The 22,374-nt window shown below is 43.8% G+C and overlaps 2 protein-coding genes across 4 annotated transcripts; both read left to right on the plus strand.

The window, feature by feature from the left end:
• The first annotated feature begins 11 nt into the window (after positions 1-11).
• tatdn3 (TatD DNase domain containing 3) lies at positions 12-7,218 on the plus strand. Of its 3 annotated transcripts, none has more exons than XR_012951532.1 (10): positions 12-186; positions 468-500; positions 697-770; positions 1,215-1,299; positions 1,684-1,746; positions 2,608-2,717; positions 2,964-3,019; positions 3,102-3,214; positions 4,017-4,164; positions 4,263-4,330. XR_012951532.1 is itself a non-coding variant. In XM_076083762.1 (10 exons), the coding sequence occupies exons 1-10, from the start codon at positions 130-132 to the stop codon at positions 4,392-4,394; spliced, it is 804 nt and encodes a 267-aa protein (XP_075939877.1). In that variant the 5' UTR covers positions 12-129; the 3' UTR covers positions 4,395-5,273. The 3 variants fall into 3 exon arrangements, 2 of the variants coding, with proteins under 2 accessions (XP_075939877.1, XP_075939878.1); XM_076083762.1 differs by having other exon boundaries at positions 4,084-4,164; positions 4,263-5,273; XM_076083763.1 differs by lacking the exons at positions 4,017-4,164; positions 4,263-4,330 and adding an exon at positions 5,760-7,218.
• A 337-nt stretch (positions 7,219-7,555) lies between these two features.
• On the plus strand, positions 7,556-20,461 carry flvcr1 (FLVCR choline and heme transporter 1). Its single transcript, XM_076083761.1, has 10 exons — positions 7,556-8,547; positions 9,451-9,595; positions 11,048-11,188; positions 11,577-11,644; positions 12,792-12,895; positions 13,745-13,855; positions 14,725-14,830; positions 15,054-15,165; positions 15,277-15,344; positions 17,249-20,461. The coding sequence occupies exons 1-10, from the start codon at positions 7,873-7,875 to the stop codon at positions 17,345-17,347; spliced, it is 1,629 nt and encodes a 542-aa protein (XP_075939876.1). The 5' UTR covers positions 7,556-7,872; the 3' UTR covers positions 17,348-20,461.
• Positions 20,462-22,374: the final 1,913 nt, after the last annotated feature.

Here is a 22,374-nt window from a genome sequence, read left to right on the forward strand (position 1 = left end):
GTGTCCCCGGAACAACACTTCTAGCATCGCAGCAGCGTTCCGCCGGCTGTTAGCTAGCCTTCGAATGTAAAAATGGATAAATGTCGCAGTTTTTCAGCATAGTTTGGACTCGTTATTTAGATTTCATCAATGGAGTATGGCTTCGTTGACTGTCACTGTCATATATCAGCCCGTGAGTTCGAAGAGGTAAGTTAACTAAATAACCTAAACAAGTAGCGTTGTTTTTAACAGTATATGGCCCTCATTACATCCGTCGTAGACTAATTATAAGTAACTAAAGCGTGTACTGACGTTGTAAATAGCTACTTTGAATCATAAAAGCTGTTTGTACACAACAACATGTTAGCGTACACTCACTGTCCACACAGTCTGTTACAGCTGTAACTACAGTCTTTGTTGAATAGTTAGATTTTGTTTGTATAATTTCTGTGTCCTTCCGCTGTGCAAACTTCTGTTTGTCTTTCTAGGATCTGGATGATGTGATCCAGAGGACCACTGAGGTCAGCACACACACACACACACGCACACACATCATGATAGTAACATGGTGAACACAAAGCCTTATCTGAAGGACAATTTGAAAAGAGACATGCATGTCTGTCTTTATATATACTGTGTGTGTGTGTGTGTGTGTGTGTGTGTGTGTGTGTGTGTGTGTGTGTGTGTGTGTGTGTGTGTGTGTGTGTGTGTGTGTAGGCCGGGGTTAAGACTCTGGTTGCCGTTACAGAAGGAGTCGGAGAGTTTGACAGAGTTCTCCAGCTGCAGGGACGGTGTGTATGTCTTCAGTGTTACGTAATACGTTCTCATAAACGTATATTATAAAGTGTGCTTCATGGAGAAAGGAAGGACTGCATGAAAAAAAGAAATGGAGCTAACGATGATCTAATTAAGAATGTACTGGCATATTATGAAATTAAATGAACAAATTAAAGATATTTAGATGTAATGCACACAATCATTCTTCTGTGTGGTCTAACGACCTCATATTCTGCTCGGTCATTTCCTGTTCTCATTTAATTTGCACATGAACTATTATTTTCAGGGTAACTGCACTCGTCAGATCATTGTAGTCAAAGTGTATCGTCTCACTAAAATTCAAGTGAAGTGCCAGAACCTCCAAACTGCAGCGACAGTGAGTGCAGAGCGAGATGCTCTCAGCTGGATCACACGGTGTTTATTGTTCAGGCTGTCACAGTTGAATCCTCCTCTCACAGTTATCCACATCTGGTGGCTCCGTGTTTCGGCCTCCATCCGCTGCAGGGAGGCGAGGGCCCCGAGCAGCGCAGCGTGAAGCCTCAGGTAGCTCAACAGTCTGCGCCTCACCCGTCCTTTGATTGTTTGACTTGATTCATTCTGAGAGTAACTGTATCCGGTGCTGCTCTGTGGCGGAACGCAGGAGGAGAGACGGAGGCCTCTGGAGGAGATGAAGATGTGTATTTATTTTTCCTATTAAGCTATTATTATAAGTACAAAATACAAAATCGTAAACCTCCGGCTTTCAGGATGTAGAAATAGGGAGTAGCTCCCCAACGTTTCTTTAAGACTCACAAATAGCTTTACTCTCTTTCTTTATCTGTTCTCCTATTTTCTGTGGTGCACTTTCCACACATGACAGCGTGTGTTAGTGGTTGAGTAGCTGCTGTTGGATTAATTCACATAACAACAGAGATGTCTGTTCCTCAGGATCTGGAAGCTGCTCTGCCGCAGTTCTACAAACACAGAGAACGCCTCGTCGCTATTGGAGAGGTAGACACACACACACACACACACACACACACCCTCTATTCTGTAGCTGCCTGTTGAGGAATGTGTGTGTTTGTCAGAGCAGATTTCAGGCACCACATGGCTCAAGTCAACAGTCCCACGCTGACTCCTGTCTCAACAAATGTTATTTTTATGGATCGGGTTGGAAGCACAGCGAGATCCCCCCCCCCCCCCCCCCCCCCCTGTAGCTGCTGTGAGAAGCAGTGGACCGTTCAGGTTCAGGTTCAGGTTCCTTTTATTTGTACCCGTAGGTAGACTTGGTTTGCAACAGAAGGCGAGGCATCCATCATCACACATTACAATCAACGCAGACAACAAGACAAACATGATAAAAGTACACAAGGCTACAAATCAGTAAATCACTAAATAAAATAAATAAGTACACAAACGTTGCTTCTATAGCGTCTGTGCAGCGTTTCTATAATCTATAATAATCTATAATCTGTTCACCTGAGTGATGGCTGCTGGGACAAAGCTGTGTTTATACCGCTTTGTTCTACACCGTGGGACTATACACCTCCGTCGAGAAGGAAGGAGCTGAAACTCCCCGTGCAAAGGGTGGGAGTCGTCCTTCAGCATGGAGCCGGTTATCCGTGACTGTCTGGTGTACGGGGACTCTGGGTTAAGCTGTGACTCAAGTGTGAATGTAACAAGTACTGTACTTAAGTAGAGTATTTCTATTTTCTGCCACTTTCTACTTCTCCTCCACTACATCTCAGAGGTACATGTTGTACTTTTGCTCATACATCTAATGGGTAAACATTTGAGCACCTCGTCACTGTAATATAACAGGAAGAGTTCCCACGAGGCTCTCTGTGTGAGTATCTGCTGTTTTGCCTCCAGGTCGGTTTGGACTTCACGCCGTGGTGTGCTCCCACTCAGCAGGACAGAGACGACCAGATGTGTGTCTTCATTAAACAGCTGCACGTCGCCAAAGAGCTGGACCTGCCTGTGTGAGTAGAGAAGAATAACATGTTTTCACCTTTATGTTATTGGTTGTGCTGCTGCTGAGCCAAAGAGGCTGATTTCACTCAAATTAGCATAAAAGCACGTGGTTAGAAAAAGTGGTGCCGACACTCAGCGAACTTGTTTTCATGCTGATTGTAATATAATATAATATATAATATATATATATATATAATATAATATAATATAATAACACAATAAATTCGAACTCTTGCTTCCTGTTTTCTGCACAGGAACGTCCACTCACGATCCGCCGCTAAGGTCACCATACAGACCATGAGAGAACACGGTGCGTGTCCCGCTCCTGTTCGTCACGTCGGACGTACTAACTAAGACATTTGAACGTAACCATTCTCTGGTTTTTCCGTCAGGTATCAGTCGAGCTCTGCTTCATAACTTTGCGGGGAAGCCGTCGGCCGCTCTGGAAGGTGTGAAGGCCGGTTACCTCTTCTCCTTCCCACCTGCCGTCTGCAGGAACCAACAGGTGGGCGGGACTTCACACGTCACATGGCTTTGATACCTTTTTTAAAGAAGACAGAAGAACAAAAATAAATAGCATTATTTTGGTTAGCATGTTTGACTCAGTTGACGTGCTTGCTTGCTTGTTTTGCTTAAATCTGCAGGTGCGTTTGCATTATACTGAGATCAAATTGCAGCGATTTCTCACAATGTAAGAGGTTGTTTCATAGATGAGTTAGAGCCGGAGACTTCACATCTTTTACATCCGACTTCCACAGGGAGGAATATATTAGTTTATGGTCTGATCCCCCGTCTGACATACCAGCGAGACCATCACAGTCCTCTAGAAGAGAGTGGGGACCCTGAAATAAGTGCAAACATCATCATCTAAAAGGTCTTTGGTCTCATCGGGAACGTCTTCGTCTGCATCGCTTGTTAAATCCATAAAACCTAAGCTGGACTTTGGCTCATCTGCAGGCGTATAAAAATGTGCAGATGATGCATTCTGGGTAAAAACAACCCACCCAATTTATAAAATACACATTTTAAGCGATAGTAGGAGACAACATGATTTATCATAAGTTCTAATCTTAGTTACAATGATAGTTTTTACAACTGGGATGGAGACAGGAACTAGCAGAGCTCTCATTGGAGGCGTATTACTCATGCTAGTACTGCTGATACTAGTAGAGGTAGTTGTACTAGTAGTAAATAGTATTAGTAGTTGCAGCAGTACAGGATATTTTACCTTTAATATATAGTAATAAGAATGTATTGTGTTGTCCCCACAGTGTTATGTTATTGATATACACAATGTTTTATGTTAGAATAAGATAGAAGAAGAGCTAATGAATCTGTCCATCACATTGAGGATGACATACTAATACCATACAGAGAGACAAACTGATCAAGCAGATCCCGCTGGAACACATCTGTCTTGAGACCGACTCTCCTGCGCTGGGACTCGACAAGCATGTGAGTTTCAACTGTTTAAAATCTCATCGCGGACACTTCAACACAGCTGCATCTCCTCTGCAGATGTTTGTTTTTTATAATCTCTTTCTGTCTCCCAGGTGAGGAACGAGCCCCGTGACATCGTTCTGTGCTGCCGGTACATCGCCGACGTCAAAGGCGTGTCGCCACAAACTGTTCGGCTCGTCTCCGCACAAAACGCACACAGACTTTTCCCCAAGCTCAAACGCTAGCATGCAGGACACGCGTTTCTGAAAGGGCCTGAGGGTGGCGCCTCCTCAGTCTAGTCCTGATCCTCTATGAACCAGTCTCAGTTTAGTCCTGATCCTCTATATGAACCAGTCTCTGTTTAGTCCTGATGGCAGATCTCCATCAGTAAAGAGACCATCAGAGAGAAGATGGTCTGTTTCTATAGAGTTATTCTTAATGCTCGTCATCGGAGCCACCGGGTCGGATTCTGGTGAAACCAGATGAACTCATGCAGGTTCACCAGAAACTGCAGAGACCGGTCCACCGTGGACAGACCCAGATCCTCCAGCAGAGACCGGTCCACCGTGGACAGACCCAGATCCTCCAGCGGAGACCGGTCCACCGTGGACAGACCCAGATCCTCCAGCGGAGACCGGTCCACCGTGGACAGACCCAGATCCTCCAGCAGAGACCGGTCCATCTATTTGATTTTTTAGAGGTGGAAACAACTACAAACAAGGCAAAGATGAACACTTGTAATACTCCTGTATCTCTTCTGAATGGATATTTTATTATGATGTATCCATCGATCATTAAAGGTTCTTCAGGTCCTGTGTGTGTTTGTAGCCGTCCACAACAGCTGTGATCGATCTGGAGGAGAAGAACTGAGGCATCACACACAGGCTTCAAATAGTTTGTATAACATTCGTACATGATTCATATGGTTTATATGTATTTTATATATATATATATAAATCATGTGTACCCTGCATTGCTGATGGATGATTTCCAAAGTATAAATTAGCAAATTGGATTTTTGAATTATCATCAATAACTGTTTTTAAACTTAATTCTCAGTGTCCGCTCAAGAGGATAAATGTATAACACAACCAAGCTACCTAATGAATGAATGAATAAATAAATAAACCAATTTCTGTTTTTCTTATCCCTTCTCTAAAGATACCACAGCATGGCTTTACATTCTGTCGTGAAATGTGACACTCCCTTAATCAATTAGAAATGAATGGAGTCGTGCACGTGCAGATATAATAGCCGTGAAGACATTGGGAGTATTTCAGTAACGTCTTACTGCTCTCTTCGAAGTGCTTTCTCTCCGCAAGCTTGGAGGCGGTCGGCCACTCGATGCGGGCCGACGCGCGCTGCGATCCGCCGGTCAGAGCGGCGAGGAGGTCCGGGCTGGTGCGCAGGTGACTCCGGTAGTGTCTCCTCTCGGCCCTCTCCCGGTACCGCTGGGGGTTCACCTCCACCCGGCACCACGTCTCCCTCGTCATGTTGCGCTCCAGGAGAGTCCGCTGCTCAGCTCCAGACATCTTGTGAGTGTTTGTGTTGTCTTTTGTTTCTGCTGTAACTCATCCAACGTGTGGTCCGTTCTGTTTGTTTTTGTGTAGGATGCCGTTTCAATGGCAACGGGGAACCCGAAGAAGAAGAAGCAGCAGCGCGTTCCAAAGATCTTTCACGTTCATCCCACGGAAGAGGGACTGTAGAGAGTTTCAAACACACGCAGAGGTTCTGCCTTTGTTTGTTCAACAGTTGGAACTTTTGAGATTCTCTAAACTTTTACTTTCTCATCGTTTTGCTCTTTTTAAAGTCACTGAAAAAGTTCAAGAGTTAGTTTTTGTGTCTTGGTTATTCAATCAAACAGACGGTTTAAGAGTAAATCTATCAACACTGCAATTCAAATTTTTTTATGTAAAATAAGTTTTGTTTGCAAATCCAAAACTTGAATAGCATTGGGTTTTGCTCTCAAACCTCTTCTGTTTCTTTGCATAATACAGACACAACCCCACAATAACAGCAGATACATGTCATGACTCAGAGTCTCATATGCCATGTGATATTTCTTACACACAATATATCTCCTTATAGCCAACTCGTGTCTCATTAATATGTTTCTTAAATGACAGGATTCATCAAACTATCTACTGAGAGTAAATTGTATTTTTTCTTCGCCCTCGTGGGACTTTGAAACAGAGACAGAGTGAGAGGTCCCTCACTCAGAGGTTATGTGATCCTCCTGAGATAGATACAGCAAAGGGGTTTCAACTGCAAAAATATATATGTATATTATATATATTATAGCCTCCGCTTGTTTTTATTACAACCTGAATAATAACTCCTTACTGACCAGTGTCTGCCATTCAATGATTTCACGTCTCCGCTGCTGTGATGTGGAAGTGTACTCAGGACACTGTGACATCATGACAGGCCACTGAAATGCTGTTTCCCAGCATGACATCTTTAATGTTGCATTAGGTCAGGGCCTAACATACCATTTGGGGTTTATTTCACAAATATTAATATCCAATAAATGTGAGTTCCATGTGGGATTAGACTTGTACCTGCTGCAGTGGAGTCCCACTGGGTCAAAGGATGATTAGGATTAGAGCAGATAACGGCCTGAGCACATGGTCAGACTAACTGTGAGTAAGGACCAAGCAGCACTGTCACAAGGAACACAGGGGTTTACATTTGTCATTTATTTTAATGGATTTGTTTTGTTAATTATTCAAGATGAGACACTGCAGGCATTTCATGCTTGCTGGTCAATTTCAGATCTTTGTCTATTTTGTTTCTGCATGTTCAGACTAGTGGAAAGAAAACATTAAAAATACACATTTAGATGTTTATTCTACTACTTTGTCTATTTGCCTCGATAGATTTCTACTAAATCTATATTAGATAATGCCTCATTTGCATATTAAAACATACAATTTCAGAAAACGTGTAACACAAAAAACATTTGCCTTATTGTGAGTAATCAACTGTGGAGGTTTCATGGTCTCTCTTTTATTGTTTTACATTCATATTTCACCATCTATAACAATAAACGATGATCATGAGCTTAAACTGAGATGAAACATATTTAATGTGATTGTTTAGTCATAAAACAATGAATGGTGACATTTTCTTTAAAATGTTTCATAATGTAATGAGAGTTTTCTTAAACACGTATTTAATAATAATGCATTTAGAATTCTTATTTTTGTAGAATTGCAGACAGTGCAATAACATTATCGTGACTAAACAAGGACATATTGTATTAAACTGAATTATTAATAATGTTTACCTCTTGTAACATGTGCGGTGTAACAAGCTGTTGCATCGTCGCATGTCAGCCTCCACGTGGTCACCGATGCTTCTCTTATAAATATAAATATATAATATATCAAACCCCAGGCAGCAGTACAACATACCGCCAGCTCTTGCTGCTCTACTATTGGCTCATCAGAAGCTCGCGCGACAGCGTCGGATGAACAAAAGATAGAGGAACCACTTCACAGAGGGAGAGACGCACGAGACGCGCAGTACGTGAGAGAGAGAGAATTGCCGGATGTTTTATATCCGCGTGGAAGCAGTTTGTTTTAAAATGTATCCAGTCTGAGTGTTTCCGTGTTATTATGTTCTCTAACATCGTATAGGTAGTTTTTCATCGCTTCCTGGCTTGCGTCTTGTCAGCAGCGGGAGGGGGAGGGAATAACAGAAAGCGTCAAAACGGGCATCATGGTCGCCGGTGAGCTCGTGCAGGAGCATCTGCGCGCAGACACCGGCGAACTTGACGACATCGCGGTCAGCAGGAAGACTCCTGAGCCGGAGGGAGCGGCGGATCCGACGTATGGAGCGGCGCCGACGGGCGGGGCCGGAGAGACGGACCCCGAGCGAGAGAAGGAGCTGCAGCCGGATGAGAGAGAGGCAATGCTGCCCAACGCAGGAGGAGGAGAGGCGAAGGAGAAGCTCGAGACGAAGCTGTACCGGCGCCGGTTCGCCGTGCTGGCCGTTTTCAGCCTGTACTCTTTGGTGAACGCCTTCCAGTGGATCCAGTACAGCATCATCGCCAACGTGTTCACGCGCTACTACGGGGTGACCAACGGCAAGGTGGACTGGCTCTCCATCGTCTACATGCTCGCCTACGTGCCGCTCATCTTCCCGGCCACCTGGCTGCTGGACCGGAAGGGTCTGCGGCTCACGGCCCTGCTGGGCGCCGGCCTCAATTGCGCCGGCGCGTGGCTGAAATGCGCCAGCGTGAGTCCCGGGCTGTTCGGAGTCACCGTCACTGCGCAGGTCGTCTGCGCCGTGGCGCAGGTGTTCATCCTCGGCCTCCCGTCCCGCGTCGCCTCGGTGTGGTTCGGGCCGCGGGAGGTTTCCACCGCGTGCGCCGCGGCCGTGCTGGGGAACCAGGTCAGTGTGTGCGCGCGCATGGCACAGATTATTTATAGGGCTATAATTTACAATGTGTTAAAGGTAAAACGAGTGGAATAGATAGAGCCATGGAAGAATTGAGTGGGAGGGAGAGAGAGAGCAGAGAGTGAAGTGCATTTACTCAGTACTGAGGTGCAATTTTGAGGTACTTGAATATTTCCATTTTATGTTACTTAATACTTCTACATTGATTTATACAGCAGAATAATACAAAGTATAAATCAACAAACTAATACGTTATGATGTATTATTATAGATTATGACATCTTTAGCTGCAACATAAAAGTGATGTTTAGTGCATTTATATAATGAATATTATTCCGTTAGATGGAGCCTGTGGAAGAGAAGAAAATGGAGTAAATAATGATATAAAATACACTTTCTGTGTTAAACACAATATAACAGAATGAAACAATTGAGCATTATACCAGAATGTTATCACCAAACCTTCAATTTAATTGTGATAAAACACTGTGCAAACAATTGTAACATTAGTCTCTCTCTCTCTCTCTCTCTCTGTCTCTCTTTCTCTGTCTGTCTCTCTCTCTCTCTCTCTCTGTCTCTCTCTCTCTCTGTGTCTCTCTCTCTCTGTCTCTCTCTCTCTGTCTCTCTCTCTCTCTGTGTCTCTCTGTCTCTGTCTCTCTCTCTCTCTGTCTCTCTCTCTCTGTGTCTCTCTCTCTCTGTTGCTCTGTGTGTCTCTCTCTCTCTGTGTCTCTCTCTCTCTGTCTCTCTGTGTCTCTCTCTCTCTGTTGCTCTGTGTGTCTCTCTCTCTCTCTGTGTCTCTCTCTCTCTGTCTCTCTGTGTCTCTCTCTCTCTGTCTCTCTGTGTCTCTCTCTCTCTGTGTCTCTCTGTCTCTCTTTCTCTGTGTCTCTCGCCCCTTAGTTAGGAACAGCCATAGGCTTCCTGTTGCCTCCAGTTTTGGTTCCCAACACGCCCGACGACGACGAACTCACGGGTCACAACATCAGCATCATGTTCTACGGCACCGCCACTGTCTCCACCGCCCTCTTCCTCCTCACTGTTATAGGTACACACACACACACACACACACACACACACACACACACACACACAGCGGCCTTGCATACGTTGCCTATGTGGCGCTATCTGCTCCAGTTGCTGCAGATTAGTGGTTCAGTGGCCTTGAAGTCCCGTGAGGTGACCACAGGAACAGCTGCACAACAGAGGTGTGTGTTTGTGTGCTTGTTCCTGCACTTGTGAGGACCCAGATGTCCTCACAAGGATGGAGGATATTCCTGAAACTTTTCAAAAGGGGAGACATTTTGCCGCTCCTTAAATCTGTGGGCGACCGGTTCAGGATTAAGACTTGAGTTAGGGATTAAGAGTAGAATAGGATTAGGTTTAGGTTAAGGAAAGACCTGTGGTGAAGTGTTATGGTTTTATGTACATCAACACTGCATTGTGTTATGGAGTTAGTGGGTGAAATAGACCTTACAGATCATCAGTAATACAGAGCCAGTGTAACTAGTGATGAAGGGAAGCCGCTCCTTTAACTTTGTTGTTTATTATTGAGATCACAGTTATTTAAAATTACTGTGAGGATCTTTTAACTGGTTCTGAACCAGTCTCAGCTAAGTCCTGATCCTCTGTCAGACCTCCATCAGTAAAGAGACCATCAGAGAGAAGATGGTCTGTTTCTATAGAGTTATTCTTAATGCTCGTCATCGAAATCAGATGAAATCATGCAGGTTCACCAGAAACTGCAGAGACCTGTCCACCGTGGACAGACCCAGATCCTCCAGCAGAGACCGGTCCACCGTGGACAGACCCAGATCCTCCAGCAGAGACTGGTCCACCGTGGACAGACTCAGATCCTCCAGCAGAGACCAGAACCAGGACTGAGCGGAGCAGACTTTCAGACCCTGCTGCAGTTAAATTAGAGGTTTTCTGAGAGACCACTTTTGTCCACAGTGACCCACGAAGTAGACACTAAATTAAATGTATTTTTAGTAACTTTACCACGATTACTCATCAACTTTGGATTTGAACATCTTTTAGCTCACATGTTAGAGTGAAAGGCATCAATCTGCTGCACTTTGAGAGAGCTAGTAAGAGGTAGATCTATAAAGAATGTAAACAGTTTATTCATAAACCCGTTAGTTGATGAGATATGAATGGTTAACTTCTTATTAAAACATGTCGTATTACCTTCTGAGATGAAAACACTTGGTAATGAACGCATAGGTTACAATAAAGTATTCCAGGGGTTTCAGTAATGATTCTATTTGTAATAAAGCAGCCTAGAGAGTAATGCAACCTGCTTTTCCACTGAACCAAGCCAAGTGATTATTTATTGTACTTTCTCTTCTTCCATATGGGCGTTAAAGCACAAATGATTAACCATGAAACACTCAACCGACACTGAACTCCAGGCTAACATCACCAGGAGCTTCCTGGTGGAAACGCAGCTTCGGAGGCCCAGCAAGCTAACCCAAGCCGTCTCTTGTGTGTCCTACAGTGTTTAAGGACCGCCCCCTCCTCCCTCCCAGTCACGCCCAGGCCGTCCTGCCAGACTCCCCCACCGCCGATTACTCCTACAAACAGTCCATCGTGAACCTGATGAAGAATAAAGCATTCGTGCTCCTGCTCGTCAGCTACGGTGAGTGTGTGTGGGGGGACATTCGTTGGGGGCCACTTCATAAGGCTCTCGCGGCTCACGTCGCTTCTTCACAACTCACCGTGTGTATAAAGGATCCGTCACGCATCCCACAGGCCGACTTTAAAGGAAAGGGCGAGGCCGTATTTAACGTCGTGTACTCATTTGACCTGTAGGCGTAATGACTCAGGAATGCAGACGCTCGCAGCCAGTCAGGACAAGTAGACACAGAGATAGTTGTATGCAAATAAATGTGCTCTCTTTAATTATCTTAATGCATGTGACCGCGTTAGAAAAGCCCAGTGAAGCCTGTGGCTGTTTTTGCATTTAGAGTTTGATTTAACAAGTTAAACTACAAACTTATAGACTCTTTGTTTGTGTTTGCTTGCAGGTATGATGACCGGTTCCTTCTACTCAGTCTCAACACTCCTCAACCAGATGATCATGGCCTGCTATGAGGTAGAATAAACAAAAATACTCAAACAGCTTTAGGAAAAACAAACGCTTTAATCTTTTCACAACCGGACTCCGGTCTGTCTCATCTGGGTTTTAAGGGAGGACTAAAGCAGTGCTTTCGTGAGATTCTTTTTGGAGAAAGTTTTACAGATCTGTCGATTAAATCAGCTAATCGATTAGTCGACAAAAACGTACGAGTGTCAGTCGACTAAGACATCTTTATGGCGTCAACAATCTTGATGTAAGCTCCACTTCTAATCCTATTCCAGAGTTTTTAAACGGCTTCAAAACTCTTCATGTTGGTTTTTTTAGCCGCTGTAGGATCGTCTAGTGGTGGTGACTGTCGGTCACTTTGGTCCGGAGTGAATATCTGGAACATGAGAGGGATTACAGGGAGATTTGGTCCAGATATTTGTGGTCTGCAGAGGTTAACAGGAACCAGCAACACAGCAACAACACACAGAGGCCGCCACATCTGAAAGAGCAAGAGTGCAGATACAAAGCAAACAAACTTAAAACAAGATAATAAAGTAAACTATCTGTGTCAGAAGCTGCCGATCTTTTCTTAATCAGTACAACAACTTTCCCACCATTTAGCTGTTTCATGTCATTCTGTTCCGGGGTTCCCTTTTATGTTTAACATGAACGTTAAACAGAAACTGGATGGTGGATGGAGAGAGAAGAACAAAGACACGTTGATGGCTTTGATGAGACATGAGCTCATTGTCTGAGTTCATCAGCTGTTTTCATGCATGCCTGCTGCCCACCTCGACACACACACACACACACACACACACACACACACAGCAAAACGACACTCACACCCTCTCTCTCTCACACACACTGACTGACGGTCAGTTTCTGCTTTTCTTACACATTATCCCTGTTACACACACACACACACACTTAGAGATGTTCACCCTTGCATGAACTTATAAAACTTTCTCAGATGACTTAACAGCCCTCTCCCACCAGAAGCACTGTAAATCCCTGACCCCTACCCTCCATCTCATATACACACACTTACAGAACTTGTGACCGGCTTATAGTCCACCTGTACGAGTTTAAAGTTGCACGAGAATCTTTTTAGTCGGCGGTTTGTTCCCACTGATGCGTCATCGACGTATCTTATCTCCTCTGCTGTCCTCAGCACCAGGAGTTGAACGCTGGGAGAATCGGTTTGACTCTGGTCGTCGCTGGAATGGTCGGCTCCATCATCTGTGGCGTGTGGCTGGACCGCACGAAGACGTACAAGTAGGCAACACATGCACACACGCCTTCCCCACCCGTTCATGTTAGGCTAACGTCTCACGGAATTTACAAGATATTACGTGATACCATAGACTATAACAAATGGACGCAGTCACTGTGACGCCACTCATTGCTTTGTGGCGTACGCTTTTTGAAGCCTTTAAATTCAGCATTTTGGCCGCCGTCATCTTTGTTTTTTTTGCATCCAGAAGCGACACGAGAAGATAAGGAGACATTTTTAGGCTACTAAAAATGTTACAATTAACTTTCATTTGTTGAAGTCACACCGTAAAAAGGTTAAAGTTGTAAGACGAAAACAGGGACAACCGTGGTAGAGACCTGTCAATCACCATGAAGCCCCGCCCTAAAGCATACCCTGCTTTGTTATTACTAAGAAGACCTGAAACTAGAGATTGAGACCATAAACTCATGTTTACAATGTTTACTGAGGTAATAAATCAAGAGAGAAGTAGAGTCATTTTCTCATAGACTTCTATACAACCAGAGGAGTCGCCCCCTGGTGGACACTAGAGAGAATGCAGGTTTAAAGCAGTGTTATACATCATTTTTGTAAACGTGTAAACTCAACTTGTGCAAAGAAAGTGATCTGCTGTCTGTGTGTGTGTGTGTGTGTGTGTGTGTGTGTGTGTGTGTGTACGTTACATTGTAAACTATGTAACGTATTTTTTTTTTCTTGTGAATAGTCAGGAAAAAGAGTTAGTGGCTCATTACTTGGCAGAAAGCATTTGGACACTTGAAGACTCCTGACTGGCTCAAAGTCGGCGTTCCAGTTCATCTCAAATACTGTCAATCAAAGTAGTTCTATAACGCTGTCATGTTTGTGCTTCACAGGATGACGACTCTGCTCGTGTACGTCCTGTCCTTTCTGGGCATGCTGGTCTTCACCTTCACTCTGAACCTCAACAACATCATCCTGGTCTTCTTCACAGCTGGAGCTCTGGGGTACGACTGGATCCCAGTCACTGAATGTATACACTCACACGTTTAATAGATGCTTCATGTCTCCAGGCTGCACAGTGTTGTAATACCCCAGTTTGACCCTGAAAGCAGGGTCAAGGAATCAAAAAACGGAGCAAAGCCTCATATACCCAGTGGTATGCTCACTACTTCCCACACACGTGCATCTTCTCTAAAACGTCTATGCAGAGGTTGATTTAGTAGTGAGCGTACGAGTGAGACTTGGATTATGCTGCAGGAGTTGTGTGAGAGTTTGTATTCGGAGGTTTTCATATAGTTTTACTGTTGTTGAACGCAGCCTCCTTTCACTCACATTCATCCAGATGTTTCCACTTTTATCTCTGCCATGAAGATCATGCGATCGTTTGCGTTCTGGATCATTTATTTGGGTGCCCTCTTATAGCTGCATGCTCAAGGACCCGTCTGCTACTCTGACAATATAAAAACATACATGTAAAAACACAACAATAATCTAAAAGGGAGTGAAACAAGAAACAGAAGAGTAAAGGTTCAGTTCGGTGGAAGAGCTGCGAAGACGGATGGTGTGCTGTCGGTCGTCTCTGTAGCCTCGAGGCTGCACAATGAAGAAACAGGGTGTCAGCGCTGTCGCTGTCTCTGTCGCTCATACTGTTGCAGGTGTAAACACACCCGCTGTACGAAGAAGCAGCTGTGTTTACACCTACATCGTGTGCACATTTCAAACCACCTCCAGATGTGGTTTGGATCCGATTTGTCAGAATCACATTTTAGTTTGTTTTTTTGTTGTTACCGGGATAAAAGTCTGAACAACACCGTCTGCTCCTTTGTATTGTTGTGCACATGACTGTATTTAAGGTGAAACGTCTGTGTTTCAGGTTCTTCATGACGGGTTACCTGCCGCTGGGCTTTGAGTTCGGAGTGGAGATCACCTACCCAGAGTCTGAGGGGACGTCGTCAGGACTCCTCAATGCTTTTGCTCAGGTACCACCGAGTTTCTCAAAGGTGTCCTGAAGGTGCTACATGTAGAGCTCTCACATCCATTAACTGTGTGTGTGTGTGTGTGTGTGTGTGTGTGTGTGTGTGTGTGTGTGTGTGTGTGTGTGTGTGTGTGTGTGTGTGTGTGTGTGTGTGTGTGTGTGTGTGTGTGTGTGTGTGTGTGTGTGTGTGTGTGTGTGTGTGTGTGTGTGTGTGTGTGTGCGTGCAGATGTTTGGGATCATTTTCACTCTGATTCAGGGTAAACTGACCACAGACTACAAGCCGCTGTTCGGAAATATCTTCCTCTGCGTCTGGATCTTCTTGGGAATACTGCTCACTGGTAGGCTGTGTGTGTGTGTGTGTGTGTGTGTGTGTGTGTGCGTGTATGTGTTCTTTTGTGCATGTCAAGCCAGATATCAGAGATGTGATATTTCCTTGTTTTATGTTTCAGCTTTAATTAAGTCAGACCTGAAAAGACACAATATGAACATGGAGGCGGACAACAACCACATGAAAGCAGTGAGTACACTAAAACACACACACACACACACACACACACACACAGACCGCAGATCACTTTCTTTGCACAAGTTGAGTGTAACATCTGGAGAGAAACATTCAGGAAATGAAAGTGTCTGTTTTTTGATGTCACATTTTCATAACTGGAGATAGATTGTGGAAACTTTCGTCCTGGAAGAGTTTGAGTCGGAGCACCAGACCAGACTTAGCAGGAAGTCACAGAAACAGTTACTTCCTGTTAGATCCAATCTGTAGGCTACTTGTAGTTTTCAGACCACGTCCGTATTTATTTATCTTTGTTTGTAGATATATATTTATGTGTATCTGGCATTGTGTTCTATCCTTTATTCTCTTCACGTCTGCCTTGTGGAACACTTTGCTGCTCGTTTTAATATATGTTCTATAAATAAGCTTTATTATTATGATTAAACCTTCACTGCGTAACATGATACTTTTTGTTTATTATACTTAGTTTTTGGTTTGTGTGTTTGTTTATGAAACACTGGGCTCCTGCGGTTATATATATGAGTATAGGTTCAGGACCAGCATGCACCGGGGCAGGAGAGGCAGCGATAGGATTCATTTGTTCTTTCGTTAGCTTGCCTGTTCTGCTTTGCGAAATAAATCATAAGAAACATGGAATTTAGCATGAACAATGAACCACACATACCCATGGTGCATCAGTGGCCCTTTGATTTATGTTTGGTTTAGATTTTTCTTTATTCATTTCTATCATTTTCTCTTCCCGTCTTTCATCTGCATCCCGCCGGTGTGCCCTTTAGAGAGGACAGCACTGAGTCTGAGCGTCTCTTTGTTCAGTGTCTCTCCCCTCACTGGCGTCCCATGGCGTGACCTTATGACGTGACAGATTCTTGAACCGTCCTCTGCTCTCCCTGGACAGAGTCCCTCTTCAGTGTGGACATTAAGTGTCTTGATGTGTTTCTGTTCTGGCATATGAACAAAGCTATAAAATACTTGACTCTCTGCTCGCTACCGACTGATTCTCTCTCATGGTGTCTGAAGGTGCCCTGCGAAGCGCCCTTCAGACACCCAGACCATTAAATCTGTTTCTGTTTCTGGACTCTTTCATCAAACACATCCTCTCCTTCCTCTTCATCCCTCGCTCAGAGGTTTACAGCTGAAGCTTTGGCTTCCCCTGAGAGATCACACAGTCAAGTTCAAAACACCAGCGATCACAGATAAAGGCTCTTCTTATTTATTATCTTATTATTCATCAGGTTTAAAGTGATCTTTACAGTTCAAGATATTTAAATTGTCAATAAACCTTATGCCATTGGTGAGACAGACGGCAGCCGTTGATTCCTTGGGGACTGACATGAATACAGTTGCTCAGTTTCTCCAGTAGAAGGTGAAAGTCTTTTGAGCCAGTTTTCCTTCACAGAATATCAAAAGACCCAGCGTGGATCACTGGTGTTCATATCACTTGGCTGTGTGGAGAAGAGAACTGGCAACGGCTTTGTGTGCTTTGTGTGCTACGTGTAGATTGTCAGGCTTTGCTCACGTTTGGTTTCATAGTCCCCGAACAGAACAGTGTCCGGCTTATCAGGTGTGGAGTTAGGAATGTGTCCTCTGGCTCTCAGCCCAGCAAGCGGCAACCTCCGGGTCTGAGAAGTGAACCCAATGAGGAAGTGTGACACTTGTATTATCTCTCATAGCCTCCGATCGTGATGGAAAACATCACTAGTTTGAGAAACGGAGGTAAAGTTTGTCAAATCAAGTTCGTATTTAATTCTTCAGTGTCCTGTTGGCCTCATCACAGTGAGTGCTACTGCGTCCACATGTCTGGAACTCACCCCACGCTCTTCCAGACTGAAACAAATGTTCGTGGACTTGTCTTGCTGGTGGCCATCTGAAACGTCTCTCTGTCTTTCTGTCTCCTGTAGCTTCCTATTGAGTGTCCCGGGGACGGACCCTCAGAGAAGAAAACCAACGGCGTCAAACTGGAGCCCTCGATCAGCTTCTCCCGTGAAACCTCGCTGTGACCCCGCCGATTCACCGGATCCACCGAAGAAGGTCTCCCCGCTGCCCCGGGATACTCGTCGGCACCGAACCCTACGTGAAGTATCTAAAAAGCACACTTTATTATTTATTTATTTTGCCGAGCTCCCTGCCGCCCGGTCGTATGAAGCACAGACACAACCTGCAGTGGAGTCAGGCAGGCAGGTGAGCAACGCGGCGCGGAGGGGTCGACGTTCTCCATCAGAGCCCGCAGTGGGATCCGGGTCCCTCCTTCTCCCAAACACTTGCAAAGTGTTCCCTCCAATCTACAGAACCTTGTCTTTCATTACGGAGAGGTAGTTGTGGATTACATACAACAGAAGTACGCAGGCAATGTCATGCAGAAGGAGCTCCGCTGCACTGTTCAAAGAAAAACAAGCCTCCAGTTCTTCCATCACCATCACGAGGTTGGCTGGAGTTGAGAGAAAGTACTCCAGGTGACATGTTTGGAGTCTCCAGCCGTCCTGGAGAACAAACCACAGAGCCATTGTGTTTGCACACCGCACAGAACCAACGTCTCCTGAGTTCACTTGAATTTGACTTTCATGTTGATATCGCTTCATTTGATTTCTTCTTTACGTACGACAGTAGTTATGTGGAACCAGTGAAACCATCTGAAGTCTGCTTTGGTCGACAGTCGACATAAATCATCTTTATTTCTCTGTCATGCTGCATGCGTATCAGAAGCAGCTACAAACCATTGCTTTGTGTTAGTCTCCATGATAACGTGCTGACTCCGTCATTAATGGGATAGTAAGTCCAAACCCGCGGAGGTTTTTATTTGCAGCTTTTCTTTGTGACACCGGTTTACATATGAATGTCGCTCTTTACTCGCTGGGATCCATAAGAAGCTGGAGGTGACGCAGAAGAGTCAAATGTTTGGAAGGATCGTATTTGTCTTTTAGGTTCCTGCGGTGCATCGATGAGCTTTTCCTTCCGTTAACTCACCAGCACAAGAGGACAGTTAAAGCTGCTTATGAAGCTGACCTGACACAACACTATGAAGACGATTATGACGTGACAGAAATAACCATCTGCAGTAGTGAAACAGATGTTTTGATGTGGCTGGCTTGTAAAATGTCCTCACTGCACAAACCACAACGAACCAAACTGAATATGAACAGTTCAGCGCACAGTTAGAAAATACACGCACAACTTCAACTTTTATACTCAAAGGCATGATTTCAGATGAGTTCTTAATGCTTATTACACTCTGTAGGTCACAGCTGACGGAGGGAGGGACAGCGCCATCTTGTGGGTTCTCTTCAGAAGTAACAGAAAGCCGAGCGGGACAAGCACAGCAGAGATCAGGATGCTTATTAATTCAATCTGTCTGATGTATTTCTGTCCCATGAAGCTTTCTTTAACCGTTTATAACTGAAAGTATACTTTTGTTTTAGTTCGGTTGAATAAAAGTTGCCAACTTTATAGTTTCAAAATAGATATAAAATGTGTAATTAGTCTATTTCAAGTTGTTTAACTGACACAACAGATGTTCTGAAGCTTAAAGTAAAACACAAGAGGCTAACTCAATTCTTTTTGCTAAATGATTTATATTTTTTATATTCATCCCTTTTAAAAAATGCAAAAATAACTCACAGACAACCAAACTTTTATATTTTGCCTTTTATTTTTCAATGCATGGCAGCACCTCATCTATCATCTTCACCCCAACCAGCTGCATGTCAGCTGACTTTATTTATTTATGCTGAAAACCGTTAAATGACACGAAAACAACTTCAGCTGTTGCACATTCCAAAAACAGGCTCGACACATTCTGCTGAAGCGATATTGTTCCCGTCATCAGAAGTTTGCAACATTTCAGAATGAATCCTCAGAGAATCGGTATTAAATAATGGTACCAGGCAATGAAATGTTATTGTTATGATGGAGAATATTAGTCAAGTGTTGACTTGATGACATCAGCAGAGAAGTGCTTTGCTTATTTTTTTACTTTTTTTATTGTACCTTCAACGTGGTCGCCTGCTTCTCCAAACCGCTGTTACAGCTTCTGTTTCTCTATTTATCTGTCGAGCCTGATGTAACTATGTGACGAGTGCACTTCAGGGTTGTCTGATACATTTTCATTATCTTAAGATCCGTACATTTCTTTGTCTTTCTCCAGGTTTTATAACAGGAACTTTTATAGAGCACTTCAGTTTTATCATACGGTCATATGAGTTAGTTGTTGATTCATTATGAAAGGGTTATTAACGTGTGACTTAGTTAATATGTTTTACAAGTGAAATCATGAGAGGGTATTGTGTTGTGTGATCCTATGACTGCTGCTGATAGACAATGCTGTCTCCTCTCCTGCCTCACTGTGTCCATGAGACACATCTTCAGGCTCGAGGCTGTTTCATATATGAATCATGTTCTCAGTGGCAGCATGTCTTCATGGTTTTCAATGAGGGGACACTTGTAACAGTTATCTGAGACAAACCAACTTGATGGAAGAGGTCAAACTGAAATCTAAGACAGAACACCTCATTTGTGCATTTTCCATTCAGCTATACTGTGACTCTTTGTTGAAGGAGAAGGCTTGTGATGCTTGTGTTGGTCTGTTTGTCTCTAGTCTGTCTCTCTCTATACTTTCTGACTTGGGTACCACATGTGTGGGACTCATCCTGAAGCCCATAGTCGTCTACTGGGGTTGTAAGTCATGAAGTAAAATAACAGGTCACACATATATGAATAAACAAAGGCTCAGACATGTCCTGAAACAGCTGGCTGACTGATGTGTTTTGACAATGGAGCTCTATGGCAGAGAGGAAGACGATATGTCTTGTTCGCCGGATCAATTCACTGTTCATTTGTTCACAGTAAGAAAATGGAGAATATCGCGAGCCTTGTCCTGTAATTCTCTATGTATACCGACACAAACCTGGAGTAGAGATACTTACATTGGTGCAGATTGTTGCACTAGATGTGTTCAAAAATGTAAATGTTTCATTTATCTGTGAAGCTGCTGTTTGGTTTCATCTCATCTTCTAAGCGATCCAGACACTGTGGGACTGCTGTCATAAATAACTGCATTCAGATTATACACAGATGGCATTACTCTGAAGACACTGGGTCAAATCACAACAATAAAAGCATTTTACTCCAATACTCTGCAGTGTTTTACTCCAATGTCTTTCCTCTTGAAGTATGCTCAACAATGACACGTCGATGTTGTGGTTAGCACTGTCGCCTCAGAGCAACAGGGTTCTGGGTTTGAACCAGGCGGCAACCTGCGGTTCCACGGAGTGAAGCCGATGCTTCATGTCTTAAAACCTGCATTCTCTCTAGTGTCCACCAGGGGGCGACTCCTCTGGTTGTATAGAAGTCTATGAGAAAATGACTCTACTTCTCTCTTGATTTATTACCTCAGTAAACATTGTAAACATGAGTTTATGGTCTCAATCTCTAGTTTCAAGTCTTCTTCAATACAGCATGATGTTCATTTAGTACATTATGGTCCATTTAGAGTCAAACAGACCATAAAGCAGGGGATGCTTTAGGGCCGCCTTAGTGTGATTGACAGGTCGGTGCCCTCACCAGACCTGTATACGGCGTCTCTACGTCACTCCTCCGCATTACAAATATGGTGACTTCCGTCATTGGTTGCAAAAAACAACATGGCAACGACGAAATTGCCGAACTCAAGGCTTTTAAACGGCAATCCACAAACCAATGGGTGACATCACGATGACTACGTCCGCTTCTTATATACAGTCTATTGTTGGAACCCTGCCTGCTTGGTGTGTGGAGTTTCAGAGAAGGAAGTAAAAGAAGGAAGTAAAATGCTGCAATGGAAGTTGCTTCATTGTGATTTCACAATGATTGTCTCAGGAATAGCAACACACCCACACAAGTTCTTCTGAAATGCTGTGACTTAAATGTCCCATTAATAGATTTCACTGAGAGAAGTAAAGCAGCGCTCTGATGATGCACACATACAGACACCTACACTGAAATGATCTCCCTCAAAATGCTTGGATCATTTTCAGAGACTGGGTGGAGACTGATTCACATTAAAGGAACCTCATAAACTGGTTTAAGTCCTATTTATCAGATTGTTTTCAGTTTGTTAATGTCAACAATTAATCCTCCTAATTCCATTCACCTTATATATGCTTCCTCTGGGGATTATTATTAGGAAACACTCTCAAACTTTCATTGTTATGCAGACAATGCCCAATTATATCTATTGATCAAGCCAGACGAAACCAGCCAGTTGGGTAAACTCTAAGCACGCCTTAAGGCAACGCATTCTTACTCCCAACTCGTCAAATGCTGACGCTTGGTCAGTGGCCCGACGCTTCAAACTCTGACGCTGTACGAACCGCTCTAGCGTCCGCTTTGGACGTGACAGAGGCGGCGTGTCAGTTTCCACTCGCTACATGAATAGTGTCTTTTTAAAATATACTTCCGTCTTCACAGAAAGTTAGATTTAGGCAATAAAACCCACTTAGTGACGTTTAGGAAAAGAGTGCAGAGGACGTTGACGTTTATACTATTCATCAGTTGCTGTGACGGTCTAATAATGACGCAGGAAGGACGTGTCATCATCAGCTGCAGGTCACAGAAAAGACACAAAAAGCCCCACAGATCACCGCCTGCTTCCAGAGAGCAAACACAGAATGATGCGACTGGAATTAATCCTAATTTCTGTGCTTCAGTTTGAAGGTAACTGCTTTAAGTGTTTGTCTTTTTTACAAAATGTACATTTTATCTGACTGTGACAGAACATCCATACCAAGGGAAATTCTCAAAACTTGTCATAAGTGCTTAAGTGCTTCAGGGCAGATCTATTAACAAAAGTAACAATCTAATTGTAAATTCAGCAACATGAGCTTCCTTTTAAACTCAGTCCATCCCACTGAATATTAAGTGTGTGTTTCATCTGAATGCATTTAACTCGTTCACTTGCACATAATGATAAATGTTTATAAAAGATAACATCAGAACATTTCTTTAGCGAAGCAGTGTGACATTTTGGGAAATGTGCTTATTTGCTTTTATCTTA

Source organism: Anarhichas minor, unplaced genomic scaffold (assembly GCF_050575085.1).
Source record: "Anarhichas minor isolate MPS153535 unplaced genomic scaffold, ASM5057508v1 ptg000136l, whole genome shotgun sequence".
Classification (NCBI taxonomy): Eukaryota; Metazoa; Chordata; class Actinopteri; order Perciformes; family Anarhichadidae; genus Anarhichas; species Anarhichas minor.